A 15795-nucleotide genomic window follows, 5' to 3' on the forward strand; every position below is an offset into this window, starting at 1 on the left:
ATCTCCTGCGTTGCCGCTTGTTCTGCTCCCACCGACTGTTTTTTTAGTTTAGTTTAGTTTAAAGGAGATATAACTTTGCACATAGACTGGTGTAGGCCTGGAAGGTGCTGCCAGGGGTGGTGGTAGATCTGATATTGGCATCTAAGAGGCTTTTAGATAGGCACATGGGTTGGCTGGGAATGGAGGGTTACGGATCACGTGCTGGCTGAGGAGATTCATCGGCGGTCACTCGAAATGAGTATGACTGTCCTCTCCCCTCCATGGGCTCGTCTACTTGTGGGCCTGCAGATGTCTGTAGAGGCCGATCCGCGATCCACACACCTTGGTGTAACGTGGGCAGTGGAAACTAGTGGTGGTCGGTAGTTGTCGACCCCCCTTCCCTCTCTCCGTACGGTGCTGTCGCTTTGTCTCTGCGACACGGCGTAGCTCCATTTCATGACGTGCAGCTCCTTCCTGCACAGATTTCCTCCAGGAGCGCCTGCCCAGTGCAATGTGCTCCCAGTTGCTTGATGTGATGTGGAATTTCTTCAGACTGTTCTTGATGTTGTCCTTGAAGCGTTTCTTTGGCCCGACGGGGGCTCGTCGACCTTCCTTCAATTGGGAGTACGCAGAAGAGATTGGTTTAATTGGGCACCATGTTCGGCACTGACATTATCGGCCGAAGATAGACCTAAAATGCCGGAGTAACTCAGCAGGACAGGCAGCATCTCTGGAGAGAAGGAATGGGTGACGTTTCGGGTCGAGACCCTTCTTCAGATATTATTTGAACAGTTTATTTCAGAAAGCATCTACCTGGAGCTTTCAATTGCTCTAAACCTCACAGAAGAAATGCAATATATAATCTTTGTAAAGATTTATTGAGTTCAACAAGGCAAGGTTGCCAAGGAGGTTTTCTTTCTGGGGTAATTTAAATCGAGGTAAAATATCAAATGTCAGGTCTGCTCAACGACTTGCACTCTTTGCTCGTTCTCTTTTCCCTTCTTTAATCTAAATATCACCCCAAAGGGTTTTCTACTTCCCAACCACAGTCTGCTGTTGTACAGGGCCCTCGTGAGACCACACCTGGAGTATTGTGTGCAGTTTTGGTCTCCAGATTTGAGGAAGGACATTCTTGCTATTGAGGGAGTGCAGCGTAGGTTCGCCAGGTTAATTCCCGGGATGGTGGGAATGTCATATGCTGAGAGAATGGAGCGGCTGGGCTTGTACACTCTGGAATTTAGAAGGATGAGAGGGAATCTTGTTGAAACATATAAGATTATTAAGGGTTTGGACACGCTAGAGGCAGGAAACATATACCCGATGTTGGGGGAGTCCAGAACCAGGGGCCACAGTTTAAGAATAAAGGGTAAGCCATTTAGAATGGAGATGAGGAAACACTTTTTCACACAGAGAGTTGTGAGTCTGTGGAATTCTCTGCCTCAGAGGGCGGTGAAGGCCGGTGCTCTGGATTCTTTCAAGAGAGAGCTAGATAGGGCTCTTAAAGATAGTCAGGGGATATGGGGAGAAGGCAGGAACGGGGTAGTGATTGTGGATGATCAGCCACGATCACATTGAATGGCGGTGCTGGACTGAGGGGCTGAATGGCCTACTCCTGCACCTATTGTCTATTGAGAAGCTTTAAATTAGCTTTGAACATAAAGTTATTGCTCGTTCAACCTATCTCTGCTTTAAAAATACCAAATAACTTGCCCTCCACAGCAATTAAATTGCACAGATTCACCACCCTTTGACTAAATATCTAGTAGAGATGAAGAGAGACATTAAAGATACACTGGGTGAGCTTTCTCTCTCCCCTCTACTACCCCCTAGATACTGCCTGACCCGTTGAGTTACCCAATGCTTTTGTCCTTTTTTGTAAACCAGCATCTGCAGTTGCGTGTTTCTGCAGTTGAACATTTAGCCCATTCCAGCACATTCTTCAGACTTCGTCTACAATCACAAACGCACAGAGGCTCAGCTGGTAGAGCCGCTGCCTCACGGCGCCAGAGACACCGGTTCGATCCCGACTTCAGGTGCTGTTCGCGTGGAGTTTGCACGTTCTCCCTGTGACTACGTGGGTTTCCTCCGGGTGGCCCGGTTTAGAAACATAGAAACATAGAAAACAGGTGCAGGAGTAGGCCATTCGGCCCTTCGAGCCTGCACCGCCATTCAATATGATCATGGCTGATCATCCAACTCAGTATCCTGTACCTGCCTTCTCTCCATACCCCCTGATCCCTTTAGCCAGAAGGGCCACATCTAACTCCCTCTTAAATATAGCCAATGAACTGTCCTCAACTACCTTCTGTGGCAGAGAATTCCACAGATTCACCACTCTCTGTGTGAAAAATGTTTTTCTCATCTCGGTCGTAAAACTGTGACCCCTCCCGCTTCACAAAGATGTGCAGTTTCATAGGTTCATTGTAAATTGCACCTTGTGTGTAGGGTGCGGGATAACATAGAACTAGTGTGAACGGGTGATCGATGGTCAGCATGGACTCAGTGGGCCGAAAGGCCTGTGTATCCAAGTTGGATCTTTCAACCAATTACTATAAATTGCGGTTTGGATTATTCTGCCTTCCGACATTCCAGTTCCACATGAAGTGAAGCTCATTATAGTTTGTGAAGCAAACATTCGATGACTTCAAAGTTACACTTCAATGGGAAGTAAACAAAAACCTAATTGGGGATGTTATCTGAAAAGAGGAGAAAAAAAGATTAACTTCGCCTCTCGCTTTGCCGTTTGTTCTGCTCCCACCTGGTGTTTTTTTAGTTTAGTTTACAGTGCGGAAACAGGCCCTTCGGCCCACCGAGTCCGCGCCGACCAGCGATCCCCGCACATTAACTCTACCCTACACACACCAGGGACAATTTTTTAACATTCATATACATTTACACCAAGCCAATTAACCTGCAAACCTGCACGTCTTTGGAGTGTGGGAGGAAACCGAAGATCTCGGAGAAAACCCACGCAGGTCACGGGGAGAACGTGCAAACTCCATACAGTCAGCACCCCTAGTCAGGATCGAAGGTGGGTCTCCGGCGCTGAGAGGCAGCCACACTACCCGCCACATCATTATTTATCAATGGTTTATCTCTTTAAAACTGTGGTTGTTAATGGCATGTATGCACTATAGACAATAGGTGCAGGAATAGGCCAGTCGGCGCATCGAGTCAGGACCGCCATTCACTGTGATCATGGCTGATCATTCCCAATCAGTACCCCGTTCCTGCCTTCTCCCCTGACCCCACTATCTTTAAGAGCTCTATCCAACTCTCTCTTGAAAGCATCCCGAGAATTGGCCTCCACCGCCCTCTGAGGCAGAGAATTCCACAGATTCACAACTCTCTGGGTGAAAAAGTCTTTCCTCGTCTCCGTTCTAAATGGCTATTATTTAAAATCTAATTAATTTGACATCAAACTCGTTAAACGCCCTCAAATGCCTGTCCACTCTGATTGAAATGTCGAGTTGACTTGTTAGTTAATGACATTACGGGCGGCACGCACGGTGGTGCAGCAGTAGAGTTGATGCCTTACAGCGCTAGGGACCCGGGTTCAATCCTGACTTCTGGTGCGGAGATTGTGCGTTCTCCCCGTGACCTGCGCGGCTTTTCTCCGAGATCCCCGCTTTCCACCCACGCTCCACAGAGGTGCAGGTTTGGAGGTTAATTGGCTTGGTATGAATGTAAGTTGGTGTGTGTGTGTAGGATAGTGTTAGTATGTGTAGGATAGTGTTAGTGTGTGTAGGATAGTGTTAGTGTGTGTAGGATAGTGTTAGTGTGTGTAGGATAGTGTTAGTGTGTGTAGGATAGTGTTAGTGTGTGTAGGATAGTGTTAGTGTGTGTAGGATAGTGTTAGTGTGTGTAGGATAGTGTTAGTGTGTGTAGGATAGTGTTAGTGTGTGTAGGATAGTGTTAGTGTGTGTAGGATAGTGTTAGTGTGTGTAGGATAGTGTTAGTGTGTGTAGGATAGTGTTAGTGTGTGTAGGATAGTGTTAGTGTGTGTAGGATAGTGTTAGTGTGTGTAGGATAGTGTTAGTGTGTGTAGGATAGTGTTGGTGTGTGGGGATCGCTGGTCGGGGTGGGCTGAAGGGCCTGTTTCCACACTGTATCTCTAAACTTAACTAAACTAAACTACAGCTGTGTTTTAAGTGAACTGCAAGCTATTGTTTCACAAGGTGAATTTCCAGGTGTGTGAGATAAATTGGACCTTTGCACTAATTAAGTTAATTGGCCATTGGGTTTAATTGCGTAAACTGAAGGCAGTTTCTATTCATTGCAGGTGACATGTACAGAGACTCTCTCAGGCGGCAGCGATGTCCAACACAAGGTAGCATGGAAGGACAAGATGATCCGGAGGTATGTCATTTTCAACAAGTATGTACTTTTAAGTCAAGCATGTGAACGTCCAGTCACTGTTGTTGAATGCTAACACAAAACTCAGGCAGCTGTTGCAAGGCTTTAGTTTAGAGCTACAGTGAGAGAACAGGCCCTTCGGCCCACCGAGTCCGTGCCGACCGGTGGTCCCCGCACACTAACACCATCTTGCACACGCTAGGGACAATTTACAATTTTACTGAGGCCAATTAACCTACAAACCAGCACGTCTTTGGAGTGCGGGAGGAAACCGGAGATCTTGGAGAAACCATACGCAGGTCACGGGGAGAACGTACAACACACAGACAGCAGCCGCAGTCAGGATCAAACCCAGGTCTCTGGCGTTTTAAGCGCTGTAAGGCAACAACTCTACCGCTGCGCCACAGTGCCGGTGGGTTGGGAAGAACCTTTCTTCAGACGCTTCTGTAGAAGAGTCCAAACCCAAAACGTCACCCATCCCTTTTCTGCAGAGTTGCTGCCTGGCCCGCTGAGTGACTCTAGCACTTTGTGTCTATCTTTGGTACAAAACCAGCACCTGCAGTTCTTTGTCCCTTCATGGAAAAAGGGAACATCAAATTAAAATTAGCTTTTTAAGGAATATGATGAAACCAGTAGCCAAAACGGAAGACATGCAGTTCCCCAGAGTTTTGAAAATGGCACCTTAATGATTGCAGGCATGTGACTCCAGTCACAAACATCTAGTTAATTAATTTTCTGCCGTAATTAATTGGATACCAGTTCCCAATGGAAATCAGCAAGTAATTGAGCGCATGGATGGTTTTGTTTTTAAACAGGCAATGCAATACATTTCTTGGGCGACTGAGGAGACGACTCACGACCAGACACGCTGGCGACATGTCGCGGGGTGAAGCCTGTAGGGTCGTGAGTAGTCGCCCAAAGAGTCGTACCTTGTTCTGGTCGCCGCTGGATTTTCAACATGTTGAACATTTTCGGTGACCTGCAACGACCCATGACAGGTGTCGAAAAAGTCGTGTAAGTGGGACAGGCCCATAAGTATAAAGGGGAGGTCATTTAAAACTGAGATGAGAAAAAAGGTTTTCACCCAGAGAGTTGTGAATTTGTGGAATTCTGTGCCACGGAAGGCAGTGTAGGCCAATTCACTGGATGAATTTAAAAGAGAGTTAGACAAAGCTCTACGGGCTAGCGGAATCAAGGGATATGGGGAGAAGGCAGGCACGGGTTATTGATTGTGGATGATCAGCCATGATCACAATGAATGGTGGTGCTGGCTCGAAGGGCAGAATGGCCTCCTCCTGCACCTATTTTGTATGTTTCATGTATTGACAATACACGAGGTACATGTATAGCACAGCTTAAGAGGTGATGAAGGTGAATGTTAATCTTGTCGGGCTCTTCCTCCACACACGTTGGTCCACATTTTCAGGGTGCTCTATCTCTGCAGGATATGAGGAAGTGCAAGGTCCGTGTGCTGATCCTGGTTCTTCACGGAGGGAACATTCTGGATACGGGCGGCGGAGACCCAGGCTCGAAGGCCGCGGACGTCAACACCTTCACTTCAGTTCTCGAGAAAGTAACCAGCGCCCATTTTCCCGCTGCCCTCGGCCATTTTCTCACCAAGTTGGTCCCCTGCCCTCCCATCTGCTCCGAGGCCTACTCGCTGGTTTCTAAGTAAGTTCTTGTGGATAGATTTCAATGCCTTGTTCAAAACGTACTCCGTTCAATCATGTCTGGCAGGTTCAAGTTTGTATTTAATATGAAGATAGACACAAAATGTTGGAGTAACTCAGCGGGACAGGCAGCATCTCTGGAGAGAAGGAATGGGTGACGTTTCGTGTCGATGCCCTTCTTCCTCTATTGTTTTCAGTTTTGGTTACGCTGCTATTTGAAGGATGTGATTGTCTGTTTAGTTATAATGTAGATGAGGAGATGTTTGTAGTTTTAGAAAAGAAAGTCATACTTAAACAACACAAGTTTGTGTAGAGTTTTGCCATTATAGTTTGGTTTGAGATACAGCGCAGAAACGGGCACTTCTGCCCATCGTGTCCACAATGACCAGCGATCCGCGCGCACGCTACCACCGCACGCACGCTACCACCGCACGCACGCTACCACCGCACACACACACAACATTATTTTGACATTTACACCAAGCTAATTAACCTCCAAACCTGTACGTCTTTGTAGCGAGGAAACCGAAGATCTCGGAGAAAACCCACGCAGGTCACGGGGAGAACGTACAAACTCCGTACAGACAAGCAGGGGGGGTGGGGGGGAGGGAGAGGGGGGGGGGGGGAGAAGGACAATGCGCGGGGAGGGGAGGGGAGTTGAGAGTTGGTTGCATAACCAGGTAAGTCACAGGGAAGGGGGACAGAACATATACATTCTTACCCAGCAGATAGACACAAAATGCAGGAGGAGTAACTCAGCTGGTCTGAAGAAGGGTCTCAACCCGAAACATCCCCCATTCCTTCTCTCCAGAGATGCTGCCTGTCCCAGCCGAGTTACTCCAGCTTTTTTCTTCATACCCAGCGGTATGAATATTGATTTATCTAACTTCAACTAATCCTTGCATCCCCTCTCTCTCTCTCTCCGTCCCTCCCCCCACCCTAGTTGTTGCACGAGTTTCAATGTGGCCCTGTTTAGTCTCATTGTCTGTAACTCGTTTTCACCCAGCCCAATGGCCTGTTTCCTTTATCAGCGTTAGTTTTTTTGCTTATCTTTCATTCATTTTCTCTCCACACCCCCTTCTCCCCTGACTCGGTCTGAAGAAGGGTCTTGACCCGAAATTCCTTTTCTCCAGAGATGCTCCAGAGTTACTCCAGCTTTTTGTGTGCCTCTTCGGTTTGAACCGGCATCTGCAGTTCCTTCCTGCACAAGTGCATTCGGGCATCTTACTGAAGCTAGGCTGGATAACTAGCTGCTGATGGATCTGAGCCCTTATAAACGCTCGGCATTGTTGAAGCTTTGATTGAATGTTCATTGTAGAAATGAGTACTTGGATATTCTGTCGTTTCATCTTGTAAAATATGAATATTCAACGGTGCTAAATTTAGCTCCGGAAAGACTGTTAAATATATTCAATCCTCGGGCCAGCAGATGTACTGTTATATGTTTGTTGCTCGACTTTACTGCAGACAGCAAATCACTGCCTGTGTATTCAATGATTCTTTTATCATCACTTTTAGTTTAGTTTAGGGACACGGTGCAGAAACTAGGGTTGCGAACTGTCCCGTATTAGCCGGGACATCCCGTATATTGGGCTAAATTGGTTTGTCCCGTACGGGACCGCCCCTGTCCCATATTTGACTGCTACTACTCGGGTCGAGGCGACTGTCGTGTCGGAGAGCAGCGTCCAGCCCAGCCTCACCCGTCCCGACGTAGTGCAGCCCATGGAGTGCAGCAGCAGCAGCAGCAGCAGCGCCTCGCCCGTGGCCCCGTCGGGCGGCAGCCCGGCCAGCTGTCCGACCGTCGGACCTTCGCTGACCGCCGACACCACCACCACCACCAACCCTCCTTCTCATGGCCGTTCATCGGTTCACGAGTTGGATGGGGCGCTGGATTTTGCGTACAGCAGTGCACAAAGCCCAGCCGGCGGGACAGCTGAGGAGTTTTGACATGGGCTGCGAGACGTCGCTCGCGCAGTCCAGCACCCGGGGCCAAAACTCCTCAGCTGGCCCGCCGGCTGGGCTTTGTACGCAGTCCAGCACCCGGGCCAACTCATCATTCACCCAGCCACGGCCGAGTCGGTCAACGGACTGCCCCGGACTTTGGTGACTTGGTTGCCGTCGTGTCACTTTCCGTGCATCAGTTGCACGCCTGGTTCGTCGAAAAGATCAAAATCCGAAGTGAGGTTTCTACTGAATGTGTATCACTTTTGCACCATCGTAAGTGGGGGAGCGTCTGTACTGTAATCACCAGAGGGCACGCGTACAGACAGATCCTAGATCTGTTACAGCGTGCGTGCGTGCGTACGTGTCGCTGGTGCTGTTGACGCCATACACGAGGGATTGACCTGTCATCCAATCACAGGCCCCATTATGTGCGTCAGCTGCACGCTACATTTTGCCAATTCCTGCCAAAACAACGTTTCTGTAACGTCTGCCGTTGTTCGGTTGGTTTGGCGTCTGTAAATATGGATAAACCTGCAAAAAAATAAAAGACTGTGCAGCTATAACAAGCAATGGGCGCGGGTTCAGCCCGTTAGCGGTGACTCGACGAGGGCCTTCCGTACTTTATGCTGCTGATTTTAGTTTAGTTTAATTCAATTCAACTTTAATGTCATTGCACAAATACTGAGTATCGGTACAACGAAATGCAGTTTTGCGTCAGTCCGTAGTAGTGCAATATAGAAATTTTAAAAAAAAAGAGGATACAGAATAATAAAAAATACAGAATAATTAAACAATGGGGACGGAGGGACCGGAGGAATCTATCGGCGGGACTCCGAGTTCAGCAATGCGACGGTATGATTGTACAAGCTGTTCCTCATCCTACTGGTACGAGACCTGAGGCTCCTGTACCGCCTCCCTGATGGGAGGAGGGCAAACAGTCCATGGTTGGGGTGGGAGGGGTCTTTAATGATCTTCCCAGCTCGTTTCAGACACCGTTTTCGGTGGAGGGCATCCATGGCAGGGAGCGGGGCACCGATGATGTGCCGCGCGGTTTTCACCACCCGTTGTAGTGCCTTCCTGTCCGCGAGATACAGCGTGGAATTGGTTTAGAGATACAGCCCATCGAGTCGGCGCTGACCAGCGACCCCCTTAAACTAAAGGGCTTGTCCCACTTGGCGTCATTTTATTGTTTTAGCGACAGCCGGCGTCATTGGCGGACGTGTCAGGTGACTGAAAGGTTTGCGGCGTGATGACGTATCGACGCGCGGTGGTTTTTTCAAGTGTCGCAACTTTTGTTTGTCGCCGCTGGGTTTTGAAATGTTCAAAATCTTTTGGCTACCGAGATATGACGCCGGCAGTCGCCGAAAAAAATCGCCAAGTGGGACAGACCCTTAACTCTATCCTACACGTACTGGAGACAATTTGTTTACAATTATACCAAGCCAATTAGCCTACAGACCTGTACGTCTTTTTTGTTGTGGCGAAGTGAGTTAGGGGGTGGTAGCGAGACACTTTGTTGTGGGTCTCTGCAGTATCTTGTATCAGACACCAGATATAAACACAGACTATCATTGCAGCAGTGAAGTGGAGCACTGCATCACGTCATGATGCTCAAAATCCCAATGCACTGTTTCCATGACAACCTGTTTGGTTTAAAAAAAGAAGTCTTAATAAAAATAAACGGCAACATCAGGCAAAGATCCATTTCAAGGGCACGATGAACACAGCACGGAGCAGCAGCTGCCGCTCAGCGCCGGAGACCCGGGTTCAATCCTGACCACGGGTGCTGTCTGTACGGAGTTTGTACGTTCTCACCGTGACCTGCGTGGGTCTCCTCTGAGATCTCGCAGAGAGTTGTGAGTCTGTGGAATTCTCTGCCTCAGAGGGCCCGTGGAGGCTGGTTCTCTGGATACTTTCAAGAGAGAGCTAGATAGGGCCATTAAAGATAGCGGAGTCGGGGGATATGGGGAGAAGGCAGGAATGGGGTACTGATTGGGGATGATCAGCCATGATCACATTGAATGGCAGTGCTGGCTCGAAGGGCTGAATGGCCTACTCCTGCACCTATTGTCTATTGTCTATCTTCGGTTTCCTTCCACACTCCAAAGATGTACAGGTTTGTAGGTTGATTGGCTTGGTGTAAGTGTAAATTGTCCCTCGTGTGTGTGTGTGTGTAGGATGGTGTTAGTGTGCGGGGATCGCTGGTTGGCGCCGACTCGGGCGGAAGTGCCTGGTTCCGTGTTGTATCTCTAAACTAACACTGAAGTAAACTAAATCTGTGCCCACGTTATCAAAAAACATAATTTTTGCCACCAATCCTGGTGTGTAATGTCATTCTGCTTCCGGCTACAATGAACAAAGGTTCTGTCAGGCATCCATACTGTGAATGCATTAGAAACATAGAAAGTAGGTGCAGGAGTAGGCCATTCGGCCCTTCGAGCCAGTACTGCCATTCAATATGATCATGGCTGATCATCCAAAATCAGTACCCCATTCCTGCTTTCTCCCCCGTATCCCTTGATTCCGTTAGCCCTAAGATATTAATCACTGATACATGCTCAGTACACTAGGTCTCGGGGTCGTGGAGAAACTGAGGGGGAAATAGGCTCTTTGGCCCAACTTGCCACACCGACCAAGTTAAGAACATCTTTCCTATAACACGGTGCCCAGAACTGAACACAATACTCTAAATGCAGCCTTGCCAACGTCTTGTATAACTGCAACGCGGCCCCTCCAACCTCTATACTCGATGTTTAAAAATAAAAATAATGGCATTCAACACAAGTGTTATATTTAGACTGCTATCATTTTGCGAACTTAACAAACCACTTGGAAGCTCTTCCAAGCGAGCATTACATGACCTTCATTGAAGGAAAAGTCCAGGAAAGATTAGAGTATCTTTCACAGGTCTTTCCAACCTTGTGTTACACCTTAATCTAATCGCATGAAATGCTGGAGATGGATTAATAATAATACAGATATCCCACTACACATGTTGTGAGCATCTTGTGCACATTAAATTACTTTTGAAGTGCATTCATCCCTTTGCGATTGTGGAAGCCATCTATAATGCAAGGTGAAAATCAATTAGCTGGTACTTTGAGATTGGAGAGGGTGGGAAAGCCGGGGGTTTGAAGTGTGACATATCCACCTGATGTTCATTAAAGGGCTGCAAATGGCTCCAGGTAGGAGGAACGATATGAGAAATGAGGAAGCAATTGAGTGCATGAAGGGCCAGGACGCAAGAGGCGAGGCTTTGCGAACATACCATTTGAGGCAGCGTTATTGCTCTATTTTGCTATTAACTCTATTGCTATTTTCACAATCGGTGAAGGGTTCTTCAAGAACATGTACGAAATTAGATGATGCCTATTGTTATCTAGCTGGTCTGAAGTATAATGTAATTGGAGTTCATGAATATATGAATATTTGTTGACATGAGCGTGTAGGAAATAAGGCGACGTGCAAAATTCTCACGGCTGTGTGGGGGACTTTAAACGCTGGTTAATTCGGCAGTCTGAGCAAGACTGAAATAGACACATCTGTTGGCTTTAAGGGTCTATCCCACTTAAGGGCCTGTCCCACTGTACGAGGTAATTCAAGAGCACTCCCGAGTTTAAAAAAAAAAAAAATCTAACTCGTGGTAAGTACGTAGCGGCTACGTCGGAGCTCGTGGATGTCTCGTAGCGGTTCGTAACGCTAACGGCAGATACTCGGGGAAACGCGGTAATTCGTGAAGTTTTTTCAGCACTGTGAAAAATGTCCACGAGAGCCCCGAGTACCTACGAACGGCTATTACCGTAATTCTCCGAGTTCGAATCAGGGGAAACTCGGGAGAACTCTTTGAATTACCTCGTAGAGTGGGACAGGCCCTTTAGGCTTTTTTTTTTTTTTTTTGTGATTCACCTGTACGGTCGTGAGTCGTCTCCTCAGTCGCCCAAAGAGTCGTAGCGTCTTTCTGGTCGCCGCTGGATTTTCAACATGTCGCCAACTCTCTCCAATTTTTGGAGACAGTCGGCGACAGTGGGTTTGACGCCGGTGAGCGTAGCTTGACTTCTCCTGACGTAGGAGTTGTTGTAGATGTCGCCAGGTTAGCGTAGGTTGTCGCCGGTGCTGATTTTGTTTCTTTGTTGTTAAAGTAATTATTCTATTTCAAATTTTATGTCGTTGGGGGCGGGGGGGGGGTCGGTCCAGTCACCGTTTTTAAGGTGACCTGCTACAACTATGACAGTTGCCTAAAAAATTGCCTAAGTGGGACGACAGGCCCTTTATTAAAAAAAGAATCTACTTGATTCTTCCATGTTGTTATTTTAATTTAGTTGAGTTTATTATCGTCAAATGCGCCGTGGTATGGTGAAACGCTTTTGTTTGCGCACCACCCAGACAATGAATAGACTATATGTGATTACTATCAAAGATACTCAAAAAGTTGGAGTAACTCAGCGGGACAGGCAGCATCTCTGGAGAGAAGGAATGGGTGAGGTTTTGGGTGGAGACCCTTCTTCAGACAATCAAGTTGTCCAACGTGTACAGATAAAGGAGAAAGGGCCCAACATTCAGTGCAAGAAATAACATTGAAGCCCAATTAAAAATTGTTCAAAGGTTGCCAATGAGGTCGATGGTAGGTCAGGACCGCTCTCTAGTTGGTGAGAGGATGGTTCAGTTACCTGTTCACAGCCAGGAAGGAACTGCCCCTGAATCTGGAGGTGTACGTTTTCACATTTCTGTACCTCCTGCCTGATGGGAAGGGGAAAAGGGAGAAGAGGGAGTGACCTGGGTGAGACCAAAGATCCTATAGCAGAGCAAGATAGACCACTCCTGCTAAATGCAATGGGCTGACGTGTAATACACAATGGAGCGGAACGTGGGCCTTTTATTTATCCATTTCCGTGACCCGACCCAACCTGACTCGCAGTGTAATCAACGTTACGGGGGAACAGTTTGTGTTAATAAATGAAAATTCTGAAAATGAGAAGATTTTTACCAAATAACTTTTATTTTTACAAGGATGTTTCCGTAACCGGCTTCTATTATCCTATGGGATCTTTGGGTGAGATCCTTGATTATGCTGCCGGCCTTGCCGAGGCAGCATGAGGTGTGGATGGATATGGAGCCTGGTTTGTGTGATGGTCTGGGCTGCGTCCACAACAACAATTTCTTCCCGTCTTGGGATGGAGTTGTTCCCAAACCATGCTGTGATGCATGGGCTGAAGAAGGCACCCGAAAAAACATCACTTTTTTTCCCCAGAGATGCTGCCTGTCCCGCTGAGTTACTCCAGCTTTTTGTGTATGTCCTCAGTTTAAACCAGCATCTGCAGTTCCTTCCTGCACAACTTGTGGATTGAGTTGGGGTTGGTATTTGGTTGCACAGTCGTGAGTGTATCAGGAGTACAGTACGGGAGCTGAGAACACATCCTCGCGGGGCACCAGTGTGGAGGATTATCGTGGACGATGATTTCTCACCTCGCCTCGCTCATTGCTGTCTGTTGGCCAGAAAGTCGAGGATCCAGTTGCAGAGATGAGTGCTGACTCCCCCATGGGTGGAAATCCTGGGGGACGTCGGTGCCAACCCCCCCCCCCCCCATGTTTTGAGAGGTGGGGTACAATTCTCCCCCCATGTTTTGTAATCCGGACTTCATCAGACGCTTTCTAAGGGCTGAATCTGCCCGTTCGTGGGTCATTTCAGCGCCCGACGTGACTTAAAATCAAACTGCTGTATTGAGGCGGTCGAGGCTCCCGATGTTGAAGCCCCCGCCGGCTGATGGGAGACCCCGCGAACGGGCCGATTCAAGCCCCACAATTCGGCGCGTACATAGCCGCTGTTGCTGGAGTTGGGAGTCGGTCACCAACCAGGTCAGCTCCCGATGTTACCGTCCACAGGGCCCACGGCCGAAACCTCGTGTGTGTGCGCATGCGCGAGCGGCTGCCAAGAAAATGTGGGCCCCCCCCCGCATGTTTTGATAGCGATTTCTGTGCCTGGACTCGCCTATAGACAGGTACATGGATAGGACAAGTTTGGAGGGATATGGACCAAACGCAGGCAGGTGGGACTAGTGTAGCTGGGACATGTTGGCCGGTGTGGGCAAGTTGGCCGCCTGCTTCCACGCTGCATCACTCTATGACTCCTAGTTCCATGAGTTTGGGGATGAGCATGCATGGAAGAATAGTATTGAAAGCAAAGCTGTAGTATATGAATCGAAGTCGTGACGTCGGGGATACTGTGGTAGTGAGTGGAAAATGTGATAAGAACTGATTGCATCGTTTAATCTGCTCTATTGCACTTGTGCAGTTTGTGATTATTGCCTGTGGTCCTTTGTGTTTCCAACTCATCAATGGGAATAGATTGGATATTATCTAATATTAGTTTTAAAGATACGGCGTGGAAATGGGCCATTTGGCCCACCAAGTCCACGCCGACCAGTGATCACCTGTACACTCGTTCCACCTTGCACACTAGGGGCAATTTACAGAAGTCATAGCAGCGGAATTAGGCCATTCGAGTCTACTCCGCCATTCAATCACGGCTGATCTATCTTTCTTTCTCAACCCCATTCTCCTGCCTTCTCCCCATAACCCCTGACACCCGTACTAATCAAGAATCTATTTATCTCTGCCTTAACAAAATCCATTGACTTGGCCTCCACAGCCTTCTGTGTGGCAAAGAATCCCACAGATTCACCGCCCTCTGACTGAAGAAATTCCTCCTCATCTCCTTCCTGAAGGTGCGTCCTTTTATACTGATTAGTTGGGCCGAGGGGCACGTTTCTAAGCTGTGTGACTGATTCTATGACTAATGTTGTGGGTGGAAGCACAAAAGCCTAGCGGTTGCAAAGTGCCGGAGTAACTCAGCGGGTCAGACTGCCTATTTGTAATACATGGAGAGGTGACTTTCTGGGTTGGCACTGAAGAAAAAATCCCAATCCGATCCGTCAATTATCCGTGTCTTCCAGAGATGCTGTCTGACCCGCTGAGTTATAAATACCTGTAGGACTAGTGTGAACGGGTGATCGATGGTCGGCCTAGACTCAGTGGGCTGAATGGCCTGCTCCCGTTGGTTCAGTCCATCATTCATGCAATCAAATCCTTGCGCTTTTTTTCCTGAGATGAATACAGAAACATTGCTCAGGAGGATGATGGATGTACAAAATCATGAGAGGAATAGATCGGGTAGACGCACAGAGTCTCTTGCCCAGAGTAGGGGAAACGAGGACCAGAGGACGTGGGTTTAAGGTGAGGGGGGGAAAGATTTAATAGGTACATGAGGGGCAACCTTTTCACACAAAGGGCGGCAGGTGTGTGTAGTTGAGGCGGGGACTATCGCAAAGTTTAAGAAACATTTAGACAGGTACATGGATAGGGCAAGTTTAGAGGGATATGGGGCCAAATGCAGGCAGGTGGGACTAGTGTAGATGGGACATGTTGGCCGGTGTGGGCAAGTTGGGCCGAAGGGCCTGTTTCCACACTGTAAGACTCTATAAATATATAGTATTCAGAGATTTCTAGTAAGTAACAATCTTTGAGAATGCATCCTCTAGCAGGTCGGATGGCTTATAAATGTCAGCAAGATGGTACGGCATGTGGCGCAGTGGTAGAGTTGCTGCCTTATAACACGAGAGACCCGGGTTCGATCCTGACTACGGGTGCTGTCTGTACGGAGTTTGCACGTTCTCCCCGTGACCTGCGTGAATTATTTTTCCAAGATCTTCGGTTTCCTCCCGCATGTCAAAAACGTGCAGGTTAATTGGCTTGGTATAAAATGTAAAATTGTCGTGTGTGTGTGCGTGTGCGTGTGTCGACGCGGACCCGATGGGCCGAAGGGCCAGTTTCGGCGCTGTATCTCTAAACT

General features: G+C 48.1%; 1 protein-coding gene across 2 annotated transcripts in view; it reads left to right on the forward strand.

The window, feature by feature from the left end:
* The window catches only part of pitpnm3 (PITPNM family member 3), a 236593-nt gene that overhangs the window by 131637 nt on the left and 89161 nt on the right, over nucleotides 1-15795 (forward strand). For both annotated transcript variants that reach the window (XM_033046226.1, XM_033046227.1), the window contains exons 4-5: nucleotides 4262-4338; nucleotides 5780-6006. In XM_033046226.1, coding sequence (XP_032902117.1) covers nucleotides 4262-4338; nucleotides 5780-6006 — 304 coding nt within the window. The remainder of the gene's footprint in view (nucleotides 1-4261; nucleotides 4339-5779; nucleotides 6007-15795) is intronic.

This window comes from Amblyraja radiata, chromosome 28, assembly GCF_010909765.2.
Source record: "Amblyraja radiata isolate CabotCenter1 chromosome 28, sAmbRad1.1.pri, whole genome shotgun sequence".
Lineage (NCBI taxonomy): Eukaryota > Metazoa > Chordata > Chondrichthyes > Rajiformes > Rajidae > Amblyraja > Amblyraja radiata.